At 40.2% G+C, this 25,703-nt stretch overlaps 2 protein-coding genes and 2 long non-coding RNA genes across 4 annotated transcripts in view; all 4 read right to left on the bottom strand.

The window, feature by feature from the left end:
- Positions 1-6,580, bottom strand: part of LOC139194941 (uncharacterized) — a 77,663-nt gene extending 71,083 nt beyond the window's left edge. Inside the window, exon 1 of the long non-coding RNA XR_011579740.1 lies at positions 6,387-6,580. This is a non-coding gene — a long non-coding RNA (uncharacterized lncRNA). The remainder of the gene's footprint in view (positions 1-6,386) is intronic.
- A 440-nt stretch (positions 6,581-7,020) lies between these two features.
- Positions 7,021-9,251, bottom strand: LOC139191353 (TMV resistance protein N-like). Its single transcript, XM_070812124.1, has 2 exons — positions 9,047-9,251; positions 7,021-7,448 (listed from the first exon to the last, which is right to left on the bottom strand). The coding sequence occupies exons 1-2, from the start codon at positions 9,249-9,251 to the stop codon at positions 7,021-7,023; spliced, it is 633 nt and encodes a 210-aa protein (XP_070668225.1).
- A 3,977-nt stretch (positions 9,252-13,228) lies between these two features.
- Positions 13,229-14,827, bottom strand: LOC114825123 (uncharacterized). Its single transcript, XR_003773853.2, has 4 exons — positions 14,741-14,827; positions 14,203-14,594; positions 13,512-14,094; positions 13,229-13,355 (listed from the first exon to the last, which is right to left on the bottom strand). It is a non-coding gene; the product is annotated as an uncharacterized lncRNA (long non-coding RNA).
- A 1,394-nt stretch (positions 14,828-16,221) lies between these two features.
- On the bottom strand, positions 16,222-18,621 carry LOC114826447 (uncharacterized). Its single transcript, XM_029106661.2, has 2 exons — positions 16,830-18,621; positions 16,222-16,736 (listed from the first exon to the last, which is right to left on the bottom strand). Exons 1-2 carry the CDS (start codon positions 18,619-18,621, stop codon positions 16,222-16,224), a joined length of 2,307 nt encoding a protein of 768 aa, XP_028962494.2.
- Between the last annotated feature and the right edge of the window lie 7,082 nt (positions 18,622-25,703).

Raw genomic sequence — 25,703 nt, 5'->3', positions numbered from 1 at the left:
CAAGGTTCCATCTTTCTTTCTTACAAACAACACCGGAGCTCCCCAAGGTGAAGTACTAGGTTAAATGAAACCCTTATCAGTTAATTCCTGTAACTGAATTTTCAATTCTCTCAATTCAGCTGGAGCCATTCTATAGGGAGTCAAAGATATAAGATCCGTACCTGGAAGTAAATCAATGGAAAACTCCACATCTCTGTCTGGCGGCAATCCAGGCAAATCATCTGGGAACACATCAGGATAGTGTCTAACTACACCAACTTCCTCGATACTGCTAGGAACAACATCATTTAACAACACATGTGTTAAGTATCCCTGACAACCTTTCGATAACAACTTCTTTGCTCTCATGGCCGAAATAACACCATGTCTCACCCCACTTCTTTCACCCACAAAAGTAACCTCTGGTAGTCCAGGACGAAGAAAAGTAACTGATTTCCCGTAACAATCTATATGGGCACGATTATAATGCAACCAATCTGCCCCTAAAATCACATCAAAATCCACAATATCTAACGGGATAAGATTAGCTGGCATAACCACTATATCTACCATCACTGGACAACCAGAATAAGCACTATCAACATAACACGTATCCCCTCTAGGCATAGCAAACTCTAAATCAAATCCTAGAGGTGTAGGGTGAGGTTGGGTCGTTTGAGCAAACGTATAAGAAATCACGGAATGTGTAGCACCACAATCAATTAAAACTCTAGCAAAGTGACCAAGAATATTCAACGTACCCATAATCAAATCTGGATGGTTCTGAGCATCCTGCAGTGAGATGTGGTTAACTCATCCCTGAGCCTGCTGACGTCCACCACGACCTCTGCTGCCTTGGTTACCTCGCCCCTGAGAAGTACGCCCATGTCTTATCTAGCTAGACTGTCTAGACGGTCCTGCACTGCTGGCAGCAACCTCTCCTTGTCGGGGCTAACTTCCCTGATGCCACTGAGACCCACTAGCTGGCATAGAAGCATAAGAAGCGTAACCTCCAAAGTCTTAGGAATACCAGAGTGATAATAAGGATCATGGGGGTACTGGTACTATCCAGAAGCATAGGGAGGAGTATCACCCTGGTAGTGGTAAGCACCACCACGTCCCATCTGACCATAGCTGCCTGATCCCAAGTTCCGCTGAATCGGCGCTGGAGGTGGCATAGTGGACTGCTGAGATCTCTGCTGACTCTGGGAACACTGAGCAGCCCTATGTCCCATCTGTCCACAAGTGTAGCAAGCACCACTTCTCCTACACTCCCCATGATGCCTAAAGTTACAATGGTGACACAACGGAGCACCCGAACCACCAGCACCACTAAAATCCCTCTGCCTCTGAAACCTGGGTCCTCCAGCAAATCTACCACCTCTCATCGGGCCTGTGATACTAAGTCCTCCACTAGAAGAACTCGAACTCGCCCTACTTTTCTTGAAACTTTACGTCTTACGTGGTCCTTGAGTGGAGATCCCTTTACCCCTATCATCCCTCTTCTGGTTATCATTCTTATCTTCCTCGTCCTCACTGTTACTAGGGAGATTGTCGGAATCCTCTATCCGAACCAACATCTCAGAAAACTCATGATAATTAGAACAAGGAAGTGCACTAGCAAAAGTCCTCCATTTCTTCTTGGTTCCCAACTTAAAACGGCAAAGCATCTCTGCCTGATTACCAGCTGTATCAGGGTCATAACGAGATAAGTCGGTAAATTTCATGTAGTACTCATGCGCTGACATATCTTTTTGCTTCAACCGGGTGAACTCTTGCTTCTTGCGATCTATGTATTCTGGAGGAACAAATCTCTTCATAAAATTCTCTTTAAACACTTTCCAGTCAGCTGCGTCTCAGGCGACATGAACCTAGTCTGATTTTCCCACCATGCTGCTGGCTCTCGGCCCAAAAACCAAGTGGTAGTATCCACCCATCTATCAGCATGGAGATTCCCCTGACTCTGCATCACCTGGAAAGTCTTCTCAATATGATCTAGCCATTTTTCTGCCCCCTCGTGACCTTCATTACCCAAAAAACGATCCAATTTCAGATTATACATGGTCTCCAAGGGTGTTCTTTGAGGAGGAGAAGGGCGGATAACATTCTGAAAAGCATGAGTCATCGCTTCCCCTAATTGAGCTATATTGGGGAAATTAGACCCAGAAGCACGGCGTGATTCCATACGAGGCGGCATGGTTCTAACAGAAGACACCAAAGGCCATTAGAACATTAACAATTATACAGGATTGCAACCTAAACTCTGATACCAAACTGAAACACCCCGATCCTAGAATCAAGGGGTCCTGGCCGTCACGTTAGTGTGACGTAACCATAAGTGCGGTGCGGAAGCAGAAACTAAAAGAATTACGAATGAATTAAAACCAAATACTAGCAAAGGTTAACCGACTAACATGCTAGAGTGAATTAAAGTGTGGACACACACATAAACAGAGCATAAACACTAGTTGCAGTCGAGTAGGACCATAACTAAAATACAACACCCGCAGGTGAATCCTACATTAAAGAAGTCTGTCAAAACTCCGTAGAAATCCTCATGGGTGATCAGCGTAACTAACTAGAACCTGGAGGGGCGAAAAATAAGATAGAGTGGGTCAGTAAAACCAAAGCTTTTCAAAAACATTTCGCCAAAAACAATTCTAACCCCTCACTGTAAAACCTGTATACTTTTTCCCAGAAAATAACATAATAGTATACATATCTTCATATAACTCAAATTCAGAGACTATGCCATGCTATAAATGTCAAAACAGAATATGGATGCATCAATATGACAGGTGATATAAAGAATCAACCGGAGACCCTGTAATTGGCCCTATACGGTTAATTTATAAAGCCCAACATCCAAACCAGCCGGAGTCACAAACTGTGACCTGTACAGCACTGCTAAAGTCACCACAGTGACCTGTACGGCACTACACTGCACATAATGTCGGAACTACCTAAAGTAGTCTGTACGACAAGAATGGTGTAAAATACGCTCTAGTGCTTCTCTCATCAATCATCTGTGCACATAATCTAAAGTCACCTACCAGTCGGAATCACCTCAGTGATATGTACGACTAGCATGTCGGAACCCTCTCATGGTCTGTACGACATGCACCTACTTGGATCCAAGGTGAGTGTACGGTGCGGTGAATACTATAAGCACTAATACCAAGGGTGCAGGTTGTGAGTTCTCAACGTAATCACATCATCATTCATTCATATAAACCATATAAACTCACCTGATACTCACATGTGCGTCCACAGCACCAATTCACATTTATATATATGCATCAATATCAGTTCATATAATTTATAATATGCATCATGGCAATTGAAAACATACTTTCATATAAATTCAATTTCTGGGACAATTAAGAGTATATAGGTAATACGAAAATAAAAATTGCCCACTCTCTGATAAGTCGAAGGGTCGTAACCCCCGTGACATCCCTGGATACGCTCGTCCTCGGGATAGGTGTCACCTATATGCGAAACAACTATAAAAACGTTATTTAAAGCACATTACCAATAATTCGTAATAACTTCTCATACGGTGCTCAAATTGGGTATATGAATATACCACAGTGACCTACTCGACGTCACGAACGTCGACAAATTTTTAGAATTTTTTTTTGATGTGGCACGTGCCCCCACGCGCATCATCCCTAACCTCGGTTCGCCAGACTGAATTTTCCGTTGGCCGAACAACTGGGCGATTTTCAAACGCCTTGTTCTCCTTCGTTTCTCAACCATTTTCTTCGCATTTTATATCAATTTGAAGCCCTCAACATGTAGAGTCACGATAGACTAGTTTAAGGCTCTAAAAACTATGAAATCTCACCGGAGAAATTCCAAGAAAACGGCCAACTTCGAACTACACGATCCCGACGTCCAAAACTTTCAAACGAACGTCCCCGAGCTTCCTTAGGACCTCACTAAGCTCACTACAAGCTTAGAATTCCCTGAAAATCAAAAATTTACGTGTGCATGAACAGTACTCAAATCAGACCTCGAGATTTCAACGTGATTTCGAGGGTTTCACTTCCTAAAACTAGCACCAAACAACTCAGGAGGTCGAAATGATGAAGAACCATACCTTTTTAGCTTCGATCCGTGGAGTTTTGAAGGTTTTTGGGTCTCGTCCGTACACTTCGAAGGGAGAGAGGGAGAGAGTGTCGTGAAGGAGGAGAGAGAGGGCACGGGGAAGGAGAGAGGGAGATCAGGTTGGGTGTGTGTGTGGTCCAAACAAAACCTAATCACACCAAAACATACATACTAACATTAATCCCATTTAAAACAAAAACTTAGAAATGTATGTATTTAGACCAAAATATGTCACACACACACATACCTTAACACCCGCTAGGGGCAATCCCGTCAATTCACATTCCCGTCAAATGTAACTTCGGGACGGGCTGTGACATTTTCACTACACATCGTTGTTTTGCTCGTGTTCTAAGCTTGACAGTAGCTAGAAGATTACAGCAAGAAGCAGAGGAAGGATGCTAACTATTACAGAAAATTTGTTTATTCAAATGAGCATTAATAAAAACACACATTGAAATTAATCCGGTGCAGGAGTTATAGTGGTGGCAGCCACACTACAACAATGGGGCTTCTTGTTGTGTTTAGCTCATACATTTGTGTTTAACAACAATGAAGTGACCTGTATTTGCTTTTGGTGGAAATATCACATGGTGTGGGTTGCATGAAAGTTGCAGACAAGTGCTGCAAAGTAAAAGCAAAAGTTTGGTGGACATCATCATGAGTAAAGACATAATGATAATGCTTGCTTTTGCTTTAATGATGATGTTTGTTTTTTGCTTAATGATGATGTAAGACACAATGATGATGGCTTGGCCTTATATTGAGAGTGAGAGATGTGGTATGAGGAAAGCATCAAGATGGAGAGAGCATTCGGCTATTCCATGGGAAATGTTGAACATGGGTTAAGAGAAAATCAAGAGAGCTAGAGTGAAAAGTATTCTATTAAAAGAACTCTTGGGGTAGAGTGAGGCTCTTGGGAAAATTCTATGAGTGGGTGTGCAAGGGATTCAAGATTGAGTTATGTTGATTTAACTCATGTGTACTTGTACTGTTATTCTCATAGTGAAGAGCAATATCTCTCCGAGGACGTACGCAGATTTTTACCGAACCTCGTAAATTTCTCGGTGTCTTTATTTCTTGTATTTTATTCTATTAAACTGAGTGTGATTTGGTGAGGTTATAATCTGAATCTCGTTTTCGCACTGACGAGCGGGCCAATGCACAACACTTCTCACCCTATGCACTGCATCCTTCCACACCAACCCTCCGAACTCCGGGACTGCCTGCCGGGATTTCGTAGTGAAGATGATTTTGTATGACAGCTTCTGATTGGCTTTGGTGAATTTCAACGTCCGAGGCTTGACTTTCACATAAGCACCTTTGAACGGTGAAACAATGGCGTGGTAATTCGAAACAACAAGGGCAACGTTAGTGACAGTTCTATGAAGTGTCAAAACAAAAACATTTGTTCTCTCCGGGAACACAACCGAGAGTGCCGGTTGCAATCCGCCACAAGCTCCTCTCCGTTTGCAGCTGTGTTTGCCAAGATCATCCCAACTCATCCGGCTTCTTTCACCACTTCTCCCTTCTGCACTCTAGGATTAATCCCACGGTCGCAAATCACAAACTTTCTGGCCACAACTCGGAGATCCAACGTCCCCTCCAAACAGAGCGAGCTCGGATTATGACTAGTTGAATTGCTTCCCAAATACGCAACATGGTATTGCTTGTTTGTTGACAGCTTCATCCTTCCCCTGTAGAGCGAAACCCCGGTAATAGTCCTGCCATTTTCGAGCTTCACGGTAGCTGGAAAATCCCTATCCATGGTGTTAGCTCCAACCGTGGTTATCCAGGGAGACACATTGGTCAGACTAACACGAAGTTCCGCTTCAGGGTTTTCATGATGATTTTTTAGGTTGCGCCATGCTTTGGTTTGCACCTCCGCACGATTAGTATATAAAGAAACGAACTCCGCATCTTCTGATGTGATGCAGCTGTGTTTGCCAAAATCATATACCTAGTACATCTTCTCCATCTTTCACAACCAGTCCCTTCTACACATTACGATTAATCACACGGTCACATATCACAATGTTTCCGCCAACAGAGCGTGGATCCAAAGTTTCCTCCGAGCTCAAGGAGCTGGATTAGGGCTTGTTGACTTACTACGGATATACACAATAGTCAATAGACAACACAAGCATCCCCGCATCTCTATAAGTTGCAAGCTTCCAATTTGAGAGTTGTTAAACAACAAATCGATTAAGTGTTGCAGATAAGCTCTCAAAAATATTTCTGCAAGCTTTAATATATATTTACAAGGAAGATAAATGGGGAATACCATCCGAAACCTTCAACAGTCACTTAAATCAAGAATTTAAGGCCAAAGTGACAAAAATCTTTCACATTAAAAGTAGGTACCTTTTATTCCCGGAATCAGAAGCATTCCTACATTTCTTTGAAGCTTATATGAGGGTAAAGTAGAGAAGAGTATATATTACAACCTTGTATTAAACCAATCAGGCAACGCATTAAATGATTAAGTCTATTGGAAGATGTTTCCAGCTCCAACAAAGTATACGTGTCTACAATTGTTTTCCCTTTCATCAAGCGACCTGCACAAAGTACAAATCCACTGCTTTTGTAGCCTAGATAACCAAACAGTAGAAATTCAATGAGCGAAAATATCCAAATTTGATTTTTATCATACTTCTGCTTTCTACTCAATATTACATGCTTAAAAGAAAGAGGTAATGAATTTATCTCACCGCATTTTGCGTTAATGCACAATGAAAATCTTCATAAATCCATAACCTGCTCCGTCTTCCAGGATCTTTATTAGATTCTTGATGGACTATTTCCCACCCCATTTCTTGTAGTAAATCATGCATCTTAAGCGTATCGTAATCTGATATAGTGATGAGAGTTCTATTAATTAGTACTCCTAATCCACTATGGGGATAAAAGCCACAACTATCAAGAATTTTAGTTACAGTCTTTCTCCATCCCTTTAAAGAAACATGCAATATCTAGAAATATATCCTTCTCTGAGTTGTCTAACCCATCAAAGCTCTTTCTACGAACATCCTGAATTCCCATGAGCTGGGTTTTCTTTGTTTTCTTCAACACATCTTCCCACTCCCATACACTTCTGTTATCAAGCAAAGCTCCCAAGACTTTAAGCGCTAAAGGCACACCATGAGCATGTTGAATGGCAAGCCTCGAGAGACGATCATAATCTCTTGTGGGTTGGTGGGTTTTGAAGGCATACTGACTGAAGAGTTCAAGAGCTTCAGGCTCACTTAATTTCTTGGGCTTATATACAGCATCGGCTCCACTTATTAATTGCATATCTCTTGTTGTTATAATGATTCTACTTCCACCACCAAATGAATGTTGTTTTCCAAGTAACGCTTCAATTTGGGATAATTTGTCAACGTCATCAAGAACAATGAAAACTATTTTCCTTCGTAGCCTTTTCATTATCATTCTGGAACCTCGATCCAACGTGCCTAAACTCTGCACCTTTTCCTTCAATACTCTAGAAAGAAGCACTTCCTGTATATGTACTGCACCATTATTCGAGACGCCTTCTTGTTTGGACCCAAAATTACATCATCGGCCCATGCAATCGAGACCGTTGAGTAAGCATGGTTCTAGACTGCCATATAAGAAAGTTAAGATAATTTTGTTTTAAGATAATGTTATGGTTTTTAATCATAATAATTATCTTTTGATAAATCATCTTGATTTTCTTGTACAAAATAAATGGGATACAAATCATAGCCCCAGCTCAGAAACGAAAAGAACAGTCCAAATTAATTTGGATTTGTTAAACAGTGCACCGTGTGAACCAGCTTAGATTGGGACTCCTAGCACTGATGTGGTCATGATGGCTTTTGCACTGCATATGAAATAAGAAAATAGTTGCGTGATGCGGTAGAAGGTTATTATACATGCATGGATAGATCATAAAAAGCCTAGATAGGCTTGGCTTTTGGATGTGATAAGCCAAGGAAAATAAGGGTCCTGGATAATAATGACATAGGAAACCTAGGTAGGCTAGGCTTTTTGCTTTGCATGGTGATGGATGTTGTCAGATGAGTTTGAAATGATAAGGGTACTTTGAAAGTTCAAAGTCCTCTTGTGAGTGAAAGTCTCTGGGCGCAAGGAGACTAACTGGATTTTTGCCGAAATATGTCAAAGATAATATCAGTTATTTTGATATTATTTTGGGGTACATTCGGAAAATGACTTTATTTGGATTGGCGATCAAGGAGACTCGGCTACATATACAAAGCTTTCACACAAATCAAAGGACCTTCAACTCAATAAACAAACTGCCCAGCGCAAACCCTTGCTCTACCCGAAACCTCTCAAACATCTTGAGATTTTTTATTTTCTTTTTCGCCAACACATCTTCAGTTTGGATAAATAGCATTGTGAAGGCAACCGGCGAACATCTTCAGTTTGGATAAATAGCACTGTTGCAGTAGAATCAGCCGACCGCGGAGCACCTTCAGTTTGGATAAACAGCATTGCGTCGAGGCCGACTGGTTATCTATCCAAGTCTCGGTCGAGAAGGATTTTCGAATCTTTATTGGCAGAGGTCATCTCATTAGCCTTCTCGGCGAAGTGAGGTGTTACAGATTACTACATTCGGCACATTGAAAGTCAAATTTGATATTGAACTTCGCAGAACTAGCAGCCTTGTCTTCAGGCTCTAGAACCCGAAGGCCGAGAAGTGTTCCTTCCTCGGCCACAGTCGCAAGATCGAGAAGTCAGCAGCGCAACCCAACGCAACATCAATAAATTTTACTCCTCGGTCGATGAGTTGGCACGCCCCGCAAACAATCGAATGACGTAGTTAGCTTATTAGTTATTCAGCCAGCGCGTCAAGTAAGCTTGGTAGTTTTTAGGGTCAACACTTCCTTAACATTTTCGAGAAAGCAGCAAGCTTCAAATTGACAAGCAATTTCATCATAAACAGCTCAAGCGCTGGTGGTTTTACCTATAGCTCCCAAACCCCATATTCCAACAGCAAAAACATCGTTCGCCCCAGGACGTAATAGTAACTTCATTTCATCCATGTGGTAATCCATTCCAACCAAGCCATCGACTTTGCTTGATGAGATGTGGATCAATTTGCTAAAGATATCCTCTACAATATCTTCAATAAGATTGGCATCATCCCTGTGAAGTTTTAGAACCAGCATCGCGAAAGAGTCAAAGCAAAGCTAAGTTTTATAACAAGCCCAAAATAGAAAACTAAAACTGAATAATTAGAAGGGCAATACTTGTTGTCACTAAAACCCCAGATTTGTACAGTAAAAATACGTTAATTTTCTTGATGATAAATATGCAAAAACTAATCAAATTGGTGAACGCTTAGCCATCTATATGTAAGGAAGTTAGTTGTGACCAAAACCGTGGATTTATACAGTAAAAATACATTAATAGCAAATGCATGCGAACAAATTAAACTTATAATTTTTTGAATCCCAACCGGATAAATTGGTGGCTCTAGCAAGAGCAGTCCTCCAACTCTGCACCTCCTTCACGTCAACGTTAGAATAGCTTTCATGTTTAGCAAAAGCTTCTGCAAACCTTCCCTCAAGTTTACGAATATCGGATGGATCCACTTCGTAGAAAACAGACACCACTATCTGCTTTTGTGTATCCATGCATTCCAGTATCTGGACGAGTTCTTTCAAGCACCACGTCGAAGAAGCGTAGTTTTCGAAAAAAACTACAATCGATAGCCTCAGTCGGCAATAGCTGTAAGGAGCTCCGAAAGGTCGTTGCCTTTTCGAAGCTTTTCGCCATCAATAAAGGTGTTGATTGCTTTCTGATTCAGAGCTTTGTAGAGATGGCCGATGAAGATCTTGCGAGTGTCTTCCCCTCTAAAATTCAGGAATACATCATATTTCAAACTACTGTCGGATGAAGATGAAGAACAAGAAGAAGCAGCTGCCATTAACATCCGACGAAAGTGAAACACCTGGTCTTCAGAAATTGTTTGAATTGGAGGGATGCTAAGATTGTAGGTCAACGCCCTCCCTCTCTCCCTCTATTGTCTCTTCACTGTCTCGGTCAAAGCGATTCATATTGGCCTTGGTTGAATGGGCTAAAGTGCGCACTGGTGTCATTTGGAAACATGTAAGGCCCAAAGCCCATGGGCACTTACCATCGAACGTAACTCTCTCCTCTTTCTTAGAACTCATAATTTCAGATGCAAGATGACACGTTAACATGAACCTTTCTGACGTAAAACAAATAGTTGAATGGATCAATGAGGAGATGAATTGTTAAAAGACAAGGGGACACAGTGGAAATTTGTCTATTTGACGTCCAAGCTCCGAATTGGGCCCTTGATACCTTTTAGGAAAGAGAACGACGCCACGAGTCAAACTCATGGATTTTACCCATTTGGAATCGTTTCAGCTTCCAAAATGCAATTTTAAGTTTATAATAAAAATTTGGACATTTCGTTTGTAACACCCACCCCCTATTTATAAAAATATATGTAGGTAATTACCCCAAAATATTTTTAAAATATCATTTTGGTCCCATTTTATCTACCCAATCTGAAAAAAATTTAACATTGGATTCTTTCTCCCTCAAGCTGCCACGTGGCAGCACCCCATTCACTCACCTCACTTCTCTCTCTGTCCCCCCCCCCGTGAACCCATCATTTCTTCCTTTTTCTTTTTCGTTTTCTGTCTTCCTGTCTCTCCCTCTCGACTCTCACTTCTCTCCCTTCTCTCCACCGCAAGCACACACACGCACAGAGGCACACGAGTGTGCGAGGAAGAACCATCACCTTTCACCATCTTGTCCTGCTCTCTCTCTCTCTCCCTCTCGTTCCTGCGACCCCAGAAAACCGGAAAAAGGGACTCCGGCGAGATTTTTCAATCTCCGGTTAGGTAAGCCCCTAATTATCTCTATTTCGTCCTTGAATCTTGCTGGAATGACTTTTTTAAATGAGATTATTTAGTGATTTTTGGAGGTTTTAGGATGAAAACAAACTCGGGTGTAGGAACACCCATTTCCGGCGAGGAATCAGCCACTTTCGAGGCAATTTACGGCCAAACCACGGTGATTTAGCCGGCGTACAAGGTATCAATCTCTTCGTCTCGTCGAGTGCTACAACTTTCCTTTTTGTTTCACTCAATTTCGTTGAGTATTGAAGAAGTTATATCCATTTGAATCTTACCCAGTTTCCGGCGACCTCCGAGGCTTTCGAGGCCATTTTCGGCCAAACCACGGCGAGTTAGATGTCATGTGAGGTATCATTCTCTTCGTCTCTTCCAGGGCTACAACTTTCATTTTTGTTTCTCTTGATTTCGTTGAGTTTTGACAAAGTTATAGCCGTTTAAAGTTGGGTGGTTTTTCGGCCGAATTTCCAGCCTTCTTCTTCGGCAAAACCAGGCCTCTCAGGCCCTTTAGAAAACCCCACGGGCCTTAGCCCGTTTTGGACCAACCCAGTACCCCAGCCCGCATCCTTTTTATTTTTAGTTATTTGTTTTTAAAACCCAAAAGGCCACGGGCCTTAATGCTGAAGGGCCTTGGGCCGGTTTTTGCTAAAAGGCTCAAGCCCAGCCTCTGTGTGTGTGTGTGTTGTGTGGGCTGTGCACTGCATGTGCAGCCCGTGTGTGTGTGTGTTTGGGTTTAAGCCCAAACCCCATTTCTTTACCCTAAAGCCTTTTCACCCTAAAACCCTTTTAACTCAAAAACCCTAGGTTTCTAAAACCCAATAGATCCTAATCCTATTTAACCTAAACCCTAATCCGGATTTTAAGCCTAAAACCCGTTAGACCTAATTTGACCGTTGACCCCCGGTCAACGTTGACTTTAGGGTTGACTTTTCGGGTTTTCGTCCGAGACCCTTTTTAGGGTAATTCGACGTTCTGAATCCGTTTCTGATGTTCGTTTTCCCAAATTCAATTGCTATTATATAGTTTTATTAATTGAGTCATTTATGTGCTTAGGGGCAATTATAGTAGCGTTTCTGTCTTCGCTAGTTGCGTGGTTCTTCGGCGGCTAAATACTGTGAGTGGACCCCTTCTAAAATGCATGTTTTATAGTAGAAATGCATACATGAAAAGCATGATTTGATGATTACGTTTTATGAAACGTTTTGTGAGATAACATGCATACTGAGGCTACTTTGAATTATTACTATTTTTCCTATAAACCGTGTTCTTATAGAATATCTGATGGATGACGATATGATATTTAGAACATGTTTCGAACACCTCTTTATAGTATAGATGATGGATGACTTTATACTATGAAGTTGTTTTTCAATATATATATGTTCAATGGTTTTGTACTTACCTAGTGGTCCTTTCCGCTACGGGACGTAGGGATAGATTCCGATCAGTCCCGGGCGACGGTTTGGTGTTGGCATAGGGCCTGGAGTGTGTTTCCTCTGGCTATTTAGCACAGGGACGGGGAGCTGGCATGGGGCCTGAAGTGTATTTTCCTCTAACTGTCTGCTCAGAGACGGGTAGCTGGCATGGGGCCTGGGGGTTATCGGACAATTCACTAGTGATTATTATATATATGAGTTGTGATTTGAGACATTGCACGACATGCTAGGTTTCGAAAAACCTATGTTTAACATTATATATGTGTTTTCATAAAACCTAAGGGTTAGTACGTTGATAACTGTTTTATTATATATATATATATATATATATATATATATATATATAAACTTGGTCCACTCATGTTTGTTTTGCGCCCCTTTCAGGGCATAGAATTGAGGCATACAATCCCGATGTCAAGGCACTTCCACATCGGCATCTTCGAGTCTTCTTGGTGTAGGATCCATTCTGTTATTCATTCAATTTTTATATTATTTCTTTTAGTATTCTAGTTAGTTGTATGTTCTGAACACGTTCCTGAAATGCATATTCTTTACTCTTTTATATTATAAACCTTATCAATTCCTTGTTTTTAGCATTTGCACTCAATAAATGGCTTTCGTCACCCTCGGGTGTCGGCCAGCACGTGCCTATCCTGATATTCGGAGAATTATCGGGATCGGGGCGTGTCATCGTTTGTCTTTCAAATTTATGTTATTAGTCCTTTTAGTTGTCCCAACAGATGTACTATATTTATTTAAGCCATTTGGTTGTTCATTTCCAAGCATCAAGTTAATCAATTAAACAAAACAACCTTTGGGTTTTCAACCAAAATCTGGTGGACTCCAAAAATTGTATTCTTCAAGGGCTTACGTTTGTATCTCTCTTGCTTCGTCCTGCGTCACTTCCATAGGTTATTGCAACTCTACAAAGCTTCTTGCCTGATCTCTTATATTCTAGGGGTGTGATATCTACACACCCTATTTTACTTCTCACACAACTTTTTAATTTTCGGCCGTCGGATCAGATGAACTGAAGAAAATCAACAAACAGAAAGTATCAAGGGGTGTGTGAGAAGTAAAATGGGATGTGTGGATAGCACACCCCATATTCTAAAATCAATTGAGAATTGAGAAATTATGAATAGTTCTACATTTCAACGCACATTGTTGTTTTGATTTTGTTCTGAGGTCGAGGGAGGAGGCTAACTATTGAGGTGTGCACCGTGATCATACAGGGTTGAAACCGCAGCTGTTGAGGCGTCTTGCAGAGGCTTACGCGTGTTGTCATGAAAGGCAGACTTTATTGTAGGCGGACTCAAACCGAGTCCCAAGAAATGCTAGAGTTGTAGAGGTTCTTGGGCTCGTTAAACATAATGCTAGAGTAACAGTTCTGCGAAGTGTCAAAAGCAGGAACAAGTTGGCAATCTGCCACAACTTCCATTTCCATTTGCAAGCTGTTTGCCAAGATCATGCCTATTCCCATCCGTCCCTTCTGCACTCCCGAACTAATCGCACGGTAACAAATCACAATCTCCCTGGCAACAACACAGCAATTCAAAGTTGCTTCCAAAACAAGGAAGTGGGATCAGGGCTTGGTGAATTGCTACCAGTATACACGTACAGGTATATTTTGCTTATTTGTTGACGGCATCATTCTTCCTCTGTAGAGTGAAACCTGCCACTGACTGAAAATTCGAAATACTACTTTTATCAATCGAGTAGACATAAAGAAAAACACAAAATGCAACATAAAGAAACAGAACACACCTGAAATATTGAGTGGCAACTCCTACCTGTGATTTTGCCAAGAACAAGAAGTTCCGCTTCAGAGTTTTCATGATGATGTTTGGGGCCGCAACATGCTTTGGTTTTGCACCTCACGATTGGCCTATATAGAAATGAAACTCCGCATTCTTAAGCGATGCAGCTGTGTTTGGCAAAATCATACCTACTCGTCCTCCTCTTCCTCCTCCATCTTTCACCGCCAGTCCCTTCTGCGCTTTAGGCTTATTCAACTGTCACAGATTACAATATTCCCAGAAACAAAGCGTGGATCCAAAGTTTCCTCCGAGTTCAAGGAGCTGGGATCAGTGCCTGTTGACTTGCGACCGATAAACACAATATTCTATAGAGAACACATTGCCTCCATCAGCCAAAGCTTATGAACCACTGACAGATATCAGAGCTGAAGCATCCACCAAACCGGCAAATTTTAAAAAGCTTGAAAAATAGATTGATACAGGAATTAGAAGTTGTCCTTCTGTTTTAAAACATAGGTGCTAAATAACATGATATTTAAATACAATGTATTGCAATCTCTCTACATTGTACCTTCTATCAAAAGCGTCGCTGCATTTCTCTATATCCACCAGTTGAGGATCTTTGAAGTTTATACTTGATGAAAGCTCTGGCATAGAAGTGGCGCGCACCAAGAAAATTATTTTCATTTCACAACGAAAATATTTATTAGATATCCTTGATGATGTTGGATTTTTAGGATCTCGGCCGGCAAAATGTCCAATAGAGCAAAATCTCAAATTACTTCCTGATGAGGGAGAGGTTCTTAAAGATCCTGCAAAATATCGAAGATTGATTGGTCGTCTCATTTATCTTACCATTACACAGCCGGATATACATACTCGGTTCACTTATTGAGTAGGTTTATGCAAACTCCTCGGATGCCACATTATGATGCTGCTTTGCGTATTTTGAAATACCTCAAGGGCACCCCCGGCCAAGGCATAATGTTTCCTTCTCAAAATGATTTAAAGTTGAAGGCGTATTGTGATTCAGATTGGGCATGTTGTCCTACTACCCGACGATCCACCACAAGTTATTGTGTGTTTATTGGAAACTGTCTCATCTCATGGAAGAGCAAACGCCAGAAAATGGTATCTTTTGTTAAAAGTACAACACCAGCCCAATAATTAAGGTCCAGCCCATTTGGAATCATGAATGAAAATATGCTAGAAAACTCTAGCAAAGTGCAACAATTGGTGTTTGGAAGTCCACCGCCTTAGGCTAAGAAAATCTAGAAAAATGGTTTGTAGAAAAGCCTAGAACCATCACAAAACATGTGGTTAAAATGGAAGAATCCAATTTCACCTTCTAGGTAAGTCGGTTAGCAAGCCTATAAATATAAGATGGGTGTATTTGAACCAATCAATCAAGTAAGAATCAAGCAAGCAACCAAGTGAGAGTGAGAAGTAAAAGTAGTCTTGTAGGAGTGTGAGTGGTCTAGAGTTTGTCTCTAGAAAGAGTGAGTGTCATAGCTTCTAAAAGAGTGTCCTTGAGAATTTGTGTGTTGTAATCAAGGTTCTAAAAAACGCTAGGCGCTAGTCGGGCGGTGGGCTAGCGCCTAGCGCCTAGGCGGCTAGGCGGATTTAGGTAAATTTTTTGTATTTCCTGTGAATAAGTGTATATTGACACTTACAAAACATGTAGAAAATGTACAAAAGAAATATTTCTTTCAACAAATGAAGTAATAATCATATGGTATACTTGAGAACAAGGCAGTGCTTGCAACCACTGAAATGAAATGTGATTTCCAATCTTATGTCCAATGAATGAGCATTCTCAAAATTAGACACTGCTTGTAACTTGTAAGTATGGAAGACTAGAACTATTGAAACATTCAAGTCCAACACTACTAAGTCAAATGTACAAATGTTGCACAAACATTTCACATAATAGAATTAACATCAGTGAGTACGAATGATGGGCATACATTTCATAGAATTAACAACGAGTCAACTGTTCGAATGCTACACATGCAGACACTGATATAAAAGAAAATTGAGCTACGAAAGTTATTAGGCATTAAACTCTTCTTCACCATATCCCTCAAAGACTCTCTCCGTGTCGGACTCGAACTCAATTTCTTCATCATCTCCTTCTTCTTCCGTGTCCTCATCCGATATAAAATCTTCTTCATGAAGTTCTCTTACTTCAATATTTTTAGAACTCCCCCTAGGCTCTAGGGAACTACCTACCTCCGATGTCTCTCCAATTCCCAAGCCAAGCTCAAGCTCTTCATCACCACCTTCCACAATCCATCCTTGAGCCATACTAGCTTCACTTGCAAGCAATATGTCCACCTTCTTCTCCTTCTCTCTTTTCTTCTTGTTCATAATCCTTGCATTAAATTGGACATAGACTAAATTATTTAACCTTGTTGTATCTAGTCTATTCCTTTTCTTTGTATGTATACCTTCAAAAGAACTCCAATTTCTTTCACAACCGGATGAACTTGTAGTCAATGAAAGTATCTTTATAGCCATCCTTTGCAAATTAGGCACACCATTTCCATAATTATACCACCATGCAACTAATGAAAAAAAAAACACACAATTAGTAATGAAAAATAAGTAGTAAACTCAAATTTAATAAATAAAATATAAGCATATGTGAATATTCATACCCGGATTATAGTTTTCATCATTCTCAGCGCATCCAAGTTCGGCCAAATGTCTTCCAAATCCACCTTCTTTTACTCTATACTTATGCATCTCAACATTTATCACTTGGTTTTGAACCTCATAGTTATCGGGGAAGAACTTCTCAACACAAGTAAAGATCCCCTCCATGACAATTGGATCATGTTGTATGCTTTGATTTTTGAAGAAATAATAAGGGTTCAAGAGGTAGCCCGCCAAATGCAATGGACTATCAAGCCGCTCACGAGCTTTTTCATCAATAATTTGAAGAATTGGTTGATAGTTGGCCTCATTGTTCTTGAATGTCTCTTTAATCTCCATCTTTGCTTTTTGTAGCTCTCCATACAAAAACCCCATTGATGGCTTCTTATCCCCATCAACAATTCGAAGTACCTTGAATAAAGGTTCAAACACTTTCAAGCAAAGTAAGACCCCACTCCAAAAATGTGAACTCAATACAGTAGCATATGCCACTTTCCCCTTTGTAGTCTTGACATGTTTGCATTGTTCCCATTCTTCACTAGCAACCATAACCTTCAAGTCTTTTTTCTTATCCATCAAACTTTGCAATGTGAGGAAAGAAGTTGCAAATCTAGTGACTCCGGGCCTTATTATGTCTCTTTTCTTGGTATGCTTCCTCATCAATGCCAAAGTTTTATGATGTGCATAAATGAAGATAGTGAAAGCCTTTGCCTTGTCAATAACTCCTTTGAACCTAGGGAGATTACCAATCCCTTGAAGCATGAGATTCAAAGTATGAGTGGCACATGATGTCCAAAACATATTCGGCCTCTTTTTTTTCATCATGTTTGCTGCCGCCATATTGTTAGAAGCATTATCGGTTACCACTTGAATTACATTTGGAGGCCCAATTTCTTCAACACACTTGTCAACATATTCGAAGATATATTCCCCGGTGTGTGCTTCACTAGAGCATTCCTTAGAAGAAAGAAATATGGTGCCTTCCTTGCAATTGACACATAAATTCATTATGCTTCTTCTTTTTTGGTCACTCCAAGCATCGGTCATGATTGAGCAACCATTCAAAGCCCACTCTTCTTCATGTTTCTTGAGTGACTTTCTTACTCTTTCTACCTCTTCTTTCAATAATGGCTCCTTTAATTCATATTGGCTTGGAGGTAGGTAACCCGGGCCAAATTGACCAATCGCTTCCATCACACACTTGAAGCTATCATTATCAATAGCATGGAAAGGAATACCGGCTTCATACACCCATCGAGCCAGATATTGATCCACTTGATGTGTTCTTTCTTTCCAAATTGCATCATAGATGTTTTGTTGTCGAGTCTTCTTACTTCCCTCATTTGAAGAATCGAGATTGATGGAGGATGCAAACTTATCCATAGGTCCAAGAGTGCGAGGCCTTTTCCTTAACCCAATCACTTCAATGTCTTCTTCTTCTTGAATTTGTTGAAGTTGCACCTCTTCCCTCACTTCCACAATGTGCTTATCCTTTTGTTTCTTCTTATTTTTTGCTTCTTCTAATACGGCTCGACATTTGGCTTTATCTTCATCCGAAGACTTTGTGCATGCCGCTACATTTCCCCTTATGTTGGCTACATGTTGTTTTAATCTATGTACTCCACCACTAATGATTTTGTCACACAACTTACATTTCACCTTATCTGAGTTTGTAGGATTTGCCAAGATCCCATATTCCCATCCCACATCTTCCGAGCTACGCTTCAACACATTTTCAGATTGGGAGGAGGATGACATTGTAGTAGATGCTCCAGAAGATAAAGTACCAGTCATCATCACACAAGACAAGAGAAGAAACAATCCTAAAATTCATATAAAATAAACATTACAAACTTTTAGGTATTAATCTCCCACAAAAAATTATCACAGTATATTAACTTATAAGCCAAGTTAGCCAACTCAGATTGATGATCAGAACTCAGAAGTATAACTAAATGAAATGGAAAAACAGTTCAAGAATCTGCCACCTCAAGAAGCTGAAATGGGTATGATGAAACTTTTGGCCGAAAGGAAATCCGCCAAGGTGAGATCAAATCTTATACCTCCCATAAATTTTTTTCATACATAGGTTTGGTCATAGATGAGCATGCTTACCATACATGCATGAATCCAGGTGGGAGACACCTGTGAAAATTTAAAAAAGGGTACAATGTCCCAGTAGTGATAGACAAACGCATGCGGCATGCGTAATCAACTTATACACACATATAGACACCCAATTATACAAACAATTGTGACAGACATGTTCTTGTGTTTATAAATATATGCAGCTTGGCTCCTCGCATGCATCTATATATAATTATTAATTGATACAAAATTAGGCTAAGAATCTAAGATAGTAAGATGTGCACCTGGATCTAGCAAACAACCAGCACGAAAATAATACTATCAGAATTTCTTTCAATTATCATTGTATCAGTAGACAAATAAGTTAACAGATTGTCAGATTCCCCTCAATACAATTGGTTTCAAATCCAAAACTTTGTAATTTTTTTTTCCAATACCTTAACAAATTCAACATTTACAAATTTGAAATTTGTAGAACAAAAACTCACTTTTTGGGGGCTTCGCAGTCTTCGTTGTTGACTGTAGTTGCAAAGTGCAGTGCAGCAGAGTGCAGTGCAGCAGATGAGGAAGAAGAATAAGACACGAAGTCAGCAGGTGAGTGCAGTGCAGCAGATGAGGAAGAAGAAGACACAAAGTCGTGCAGCGGTGCAGCAAGCGAGTGCAGTGCAAATGAGGAAGAACCGAGGAAAAGATGAAGTCTTACAGCGGTGCAGGTTGCAGTGCAGATGAGGAAGAACGAAGAAGAAACGAAATGGGCGAACGGCGAAGAAGAGACGCAGCAGTGCAGAGGAGTTCAATTAGGTCACGGGAATATAGAATTCTAGAAGTTGAAACTTAGAATAGAAAAAAAAAAAAAAAAAAAAAAAACGGTCCAGTTCCGCCCAACCGCCTAGCACCGCCTAGGCCGCCTAGCCCGCCTAGGCGGCCGCCTAGAGCTCGGCCGATTTTTCAATCCGTTTTGCCAGAAATCACCTCGGTTGGTGCCCGCCCAGCACCTAGGTGGCCGCCTAGGGCGTTTTTTAGATAACTAGTTGTAATATTTTGTGTGTGTAATACAAGTAATTTGTTTACTTGTGTTGTCTCTTGAACACTTGTGTTAGAGTTGTGTACTCCAAATTTTTTTCTCAACATCTTTGTCGTCAGCTGAAGCAGAGTACCAATCTATGGCAGCAATGTGTTGTGAACTAGCATGGCTGAAAAACTTGTTTCAGGATTTGAGGATTAAAAATCAAGGGCCAGCCACCCTATTTTGTGATAACCAAGCACCCCTCCATATTGCCGCCAATTCCGTGTTTCATGAACGAACAAGACACATTGAGATTGATTGTCATTTTGTTCGAGATAAGATTATGGAAGGAAAGATTGTCACCGGATTTGTTCCATCCACATCACAGTTGGCAAACATCTTTACCAAGGCCTTAGGCAAGGAACGCTTTTGTTCTTTGTTGTGCAAGTTGGGTGTTCATGATATTCACTCTCCAACTTGAGTGGGAGTGTTGAGAAAGTTAACAATCATACAAGATATTTGCCTAGTTAACATACAATCAACGTTGATTTGAGCAAATATGTTGGAATGATTACCTTCTTACTTAGTGTTGATTGTATCAATTAGCTAGATATTTACTTTCCTATTTTGTATCAATTGTATAAATCATAGGAGTCAATTATAGGGTTCCTTCTTATAAATACTTGTATATTGTAACATTGGAAATGATCAATTAAAGAAATATTCAGCATATTAAATTTAATTCGGTCAAGCTCTGTTAACATGTCCTCTACCAATAACTGGAGAAATTGGCTAGACAGAAGTGTGAGTGTGACATATGAAATCTAGACCGTCTAACTGGCTAAGAAATATAATCACAGTTAATAAAGTGACCTTAATCCCTGATCTATGTTTCCAAACTTTAACAAAAGGCATATTTTTTATCATAAATAAATCATTTTATTTTATGGTTACATAAAGAAGCAAGCATACAAAAATACATGGTTGATGAATTATACTTACAGACCCAATTTTGATGAATTGTTGAAAGAGGTTCCTGCAAGATTTCACGCGTGTTAAACAATGACGTATTTTTTATCATAAATAAATCATTTTATTTTATGGTTACATAAAGAAGCAAGCATACAAAGATACATGGTTGATGAATTATACTTACAGTTACAGACCCAATTTTGATGAATTGTTGAAAGAGGTTCCTGCAAGATTTCACGCGTGTTAAACAATGACGATCGATTCATTCTGGCAGTAGCAGGTACGCTTTCAAAATTGTTTTCAAACAGCAGCGATTTTCTCCAGAAAAATACCGATGAATAACAGAGAGTTTTGTGAATATAGTAACCACAATTCTCTATATCCTGAAGCTTGTACTGTAACAACCCGTCCCGGGATTTACTGTACATAAATGGTATTTTTGTATTTTTATTAAGTTTGAGAATTTATTTTCCTTTTAAAATTTGTTTTTGGTCTTAAATGGTGAGCCAAGGGGACCCACCCCCCTGATTTTGTCCCCGAGCCCTCTTCTCTCTTTCTTCCTCTCCTTCTTCCCTTTCCCATATACTTCTATTCGTCTCTTCTCTATGACCACACTCACACCCAGCTGCACTCCCTGCTCGAGGAAGACACAATCACCATCTAAACCTCGTCCCTTTCCTCTACCTCTTACCTCTGCGCAATTCGGCGAAACCAAGAAAATAACCTCCGGCGAGTCCGACGGCTTTTGAGGCCATTTCCGGCCAAACCACGGCGATTTGGCCGGCGTGCAAGGTATCAATCTCTTCATCTCGTTGAGTACTATAACTTTCCTTTTGGTTTCACTCAATTTCATTGAGTATTGAAGAAGTTATACTCATTTGAATTTTACCCAGTTTCCGGCGACCTCCGAGGCTTTCGAGGAAATTTCCGGCCAAACCACGGCGAGTTAGACGTCTTATGAGATACCATTCTCTTCGTCTCTTCAAGGGCTACAACTTTCGTTTTTGTCTTGCTTGATTTCGTTGAGTAGTGACAAAGTTATGGCCGTTTAAATTCGGGTAGTTTTCCGGCCAAATCTCTGGCCTTCTTCCTCGGCAACCAGGTATTGGGCCGGGAGTTGGTAATCTCTGGCTACGGGCGCAGAGACCACGGAGCAGGCATTGGGCCGGGAGTTATATTTATTCGGTGATCTTACTAGCAGCACACCGCGCTTACGAGACGATTTATGATGCGTTTACTGTTTGATTTCCGCGATATGGCTTTTGAGATATTTTTGGCATGCTAGGATTTTTATTACATCCATCATTTATTATGCTAGTAGTTTTCATTATATAAACTTTGGGGGTTAGTATGTTGATAACTGTTTTATTATTATTATTATTATATATATAAACTTGGTCCACTCACCTTTGTTTTGCGCCCCCATTCAGGACTCAGAATCAAGGCACCTAATCCCGGCGTCAAGACACTTCCGCAGCAGCATATTTGAGTCCTCTCGATGTAGGACGCACTTCTTTATTCATTAAATTTTATCTTAATTCTTTTTAGTGATTAGGTTTAGTTGTATATTCTGAGCACGTTCCTAAATTATTAACTCATTGTTTTTTAATTTATAACTCGTATTTATTTCTTATTCTTAGCTTTTGTATCAATTAATGGCTTTCGTCACCCTCGGGTGTCGGCCAGCACGTGTCTATCCTAGTATTCGAGGAATATCAGGGTCGAGGCGTGTCAGATTGGTATCAGAGCGTGATTTGTTCAGAGCATACTTAGGATTCTCTTCTATTCTCGTTAAGTGTCGGTTTTGACATAATTTGGATGTCACGACTTCCGGATTTTGTGCCAGTCGGTGCAGTTGTGCAAATCTCTCTCTGATTGAATTGTCACTTTCTGGTTGAAATACAAGAATTTGTGTCGGGATTATGCCTCAACAGTGATGAAGTGAATTGTTGGACGACTTTAAACATCGGATCGATACTCATCGACGTGTTTTAGAAATCTCAATTTGAGGAGTTCTGGTTAAGACCAGCCGTAGATTCGAAATGGCGATGCCACTCTGCAACATGCGTTCCCTAGGAATTGCGGGCGAAGTCGGCTTTACATCGAAATCTTTGGAAACTCTTCAGTAGCAGACGTTATTCTCATTAATTTCCAAAAAGAGTTGCAATTCTTGTTGTTGTTGTAGTTGGACTTGGATGATGAATATCCAGTCTTGTTTGGATGAACAGATTCCCTGGGTTTAGTACTTGGTGGTAAACCCTAGTTCCTCGTTCACGTACTTTTCGGCGAGGATGAACTTAGTCTCTTACTTGCAGCCTAGCTGTTCAGCCTTGTAATTTTCAGTGTAATGGCTTGAGACTCTATCATATTCATCATTGTACGAAGATCGAACTTTACTCTAAACTTCTCTGGATTCATTGAGCTTTGGTTTGCTCAAGAGCATCACTTTAAGGTAGCCAATTGTGTCACTGCATGCATATGCAGGCTGTTTTGTATCTTTCTTCTTCGTCATTCTGCTGATTCAGAGGTTCTATGTTTATTTTTTGAACTTTGAAGCAGCTCTCACAAGGTATTGTGAATTTCAAATTGTCTTTGGCCTCATCAAATCTTATTATTAGTTCTTAAATATTCCTGAGTTTGGACCTATTTCTTTTTTTTGCTAAAGAAACGAGTTGACCATACTGTGATGATTTGCAAAATAATCATAAACAGTTATTTCTATTTCTGCATCTTCACCTTCCTTTGCTTATTCGTCTCTCAATATGAAACTGGATCATGCCGGAACATTACATGAGGGTAAAAATAAAAAAAAATAAAAAAAACGTTTGTTCTCGGCATGGTTTCTAGTTCAAATCTCGATATCTTGTACTCCATATTTTAATGGACTTGTTTTGATCCTCAAATTCTTAAGTGTTCTTTTAGCCTTCTCGACGTGGATTCTTACTTATGCAGTGAGGAATTCACAATCGATCGATTCGGCGGAAGTGTGCGCCCAATTCTTATCGATTTGGACATGAATGTTGGGAGCATAATCTTTTCACAAGCTTACCAGACTTATCATAAAGAGTTCATCGTGGGTGTGAAGTTTGAGTTGTCATTTGGTAAGAGACTAGTGAAGATTATGGTGCAGAAGGTCAGCATATTGTATCACCATCTTACTGGAATTCATAGGCATCACATCAGTTATTTTTCAACAATATGTGTTCGTCTCGACGCATATTTCCACTACTTCACTTCCGAACCTTATTGTTATGAGTATGTGGTTGTTAAAACATTTCTAGCAGATCTGTTTGGTGTATTCTGGAATGGCACTATAGGACGGTCGAAGCGAGAATTGGATAATCTTTACACTTCTCTCGAATGTGTGTACTCTCTTTTGTTTTTAGGTTGATCATTTGCGAGTCGTTCTTCTTTCCACCAACTTTGACCTTGGTTGACTAGAAATATGCAACTAAGCAAAAATGGAGAGGTGGATTGAGCACTACAACAGTTCCCAAGAGATACTGCGTGTTGAGGAAGATGACTTCTCTTTTTCTGCTTGCTTGGTTTGAGCTTTTAGGTCTACTACTAACATGGTAGCCACTTCTCTTGAATCCCAAGGTACAATTTTCAAATGGGTTATTTACGGGTGAAATTCTGAAGTAGTTGGTCACATTTGGAAGAACTGAGGAAGATAGGATGCTTGGTGCTGGATAGAGTTTTACGACGGCAGTTTCTGTTTTATTTGGTTTGGGTATGGCACTGTTGCGACCTGATACGATAGTTTTTCATGGATAACACTGGTTGACTGAAAAGTCTTGCGAACTTGTATTTGGAGGATCGATCCTACGATATGTGAAATTCTGCACCATTTGAGAAATTACTACTTGCTTATCGAGACAACAAATGTGAGGTCGATATTGCGGGCTGCAGACTGTCATATCGATAGCTTATTTGTTGGGTTCGTTAAGCAAGTGGGCAAGAAGATTCGTCTACAGCAGCTGATGCAGATTCGGAATTGTTATTCTTGGGACTCGACCTAAAGGCACATCTATTCTCGGAATATGCGACATTTCGAATTCTTGGGCGAGACCCACTCCCATTCTTCAATCTTGATTTTCAGTATAAGTATTTTAACTTCATTTACTCTAGTTAATTGTTTTGGCGTTACAAATGTTTTTGGAAAAGTATTTATGTTTTCATTTTTAAGTTGATTTGAGTTTTGATGTATATATTAGTACATATCTATTTTGATATTATCTGGCCTTAGACTATTTTGTGTTTTCGACCTTTATCTTTATAAAGTATGTTTTTACTTTTACAATGATGAGGAATAAAGTAAGAGCTTGGAGGCTTGATAGAGGATTTTGCAACCCACTCGCGACGGTGTGGCATATTCTCTTTAATGCACCCACTCTGACTAGATTTCTCTTTATACATATATTCTTCTTTCTATTTTCGAGCATTTTAATTAAGTAAATTATTTTAAATTTCGGGACGAAATTCTTTTAAGGGGGGTAGATTGTAACAACCCGTCCTGAGATTTACTGTACATAAATGGTATTTTTGTATTTTCATCAAGTTTGGGAATTTATCTTCCTTTTAAAATTTGTTTTTGGTCTTAAATGGTGAGCCAAGGGGACCCACCCCCTGATTTTGTCCCCGAGCCCTCTTCTCTCTTTCTTCCTCTCCTTCTTCCCTTTCCCGTATACTTCTATTCCTCTCTTCTCTATGATCACATTCACACCCAGCTGCACTCCCTGCTCGAGGAAGACACAATCACCATCTAAACCTCGTCCCTTTCCTCTTCCTCTTGCCTCTGCGCAATTCG

This window comes from Malus domestica, chromosome 01 (assembly GCF_042453785.1).
Source record: "Malus domestica chromosome 01, GDT2T_hap1".
NCBI lineage: Eukaryota > Viridiplantae > Streptophyta > Magnoliopsida > Rosales > Rosaceae > Malus > Malus domestica.
The sequence above is the reverse complement of the archived record's forward strand: the minus strand, read 5'-3'. Positions and strand labels throughout refer to the sequence as shown.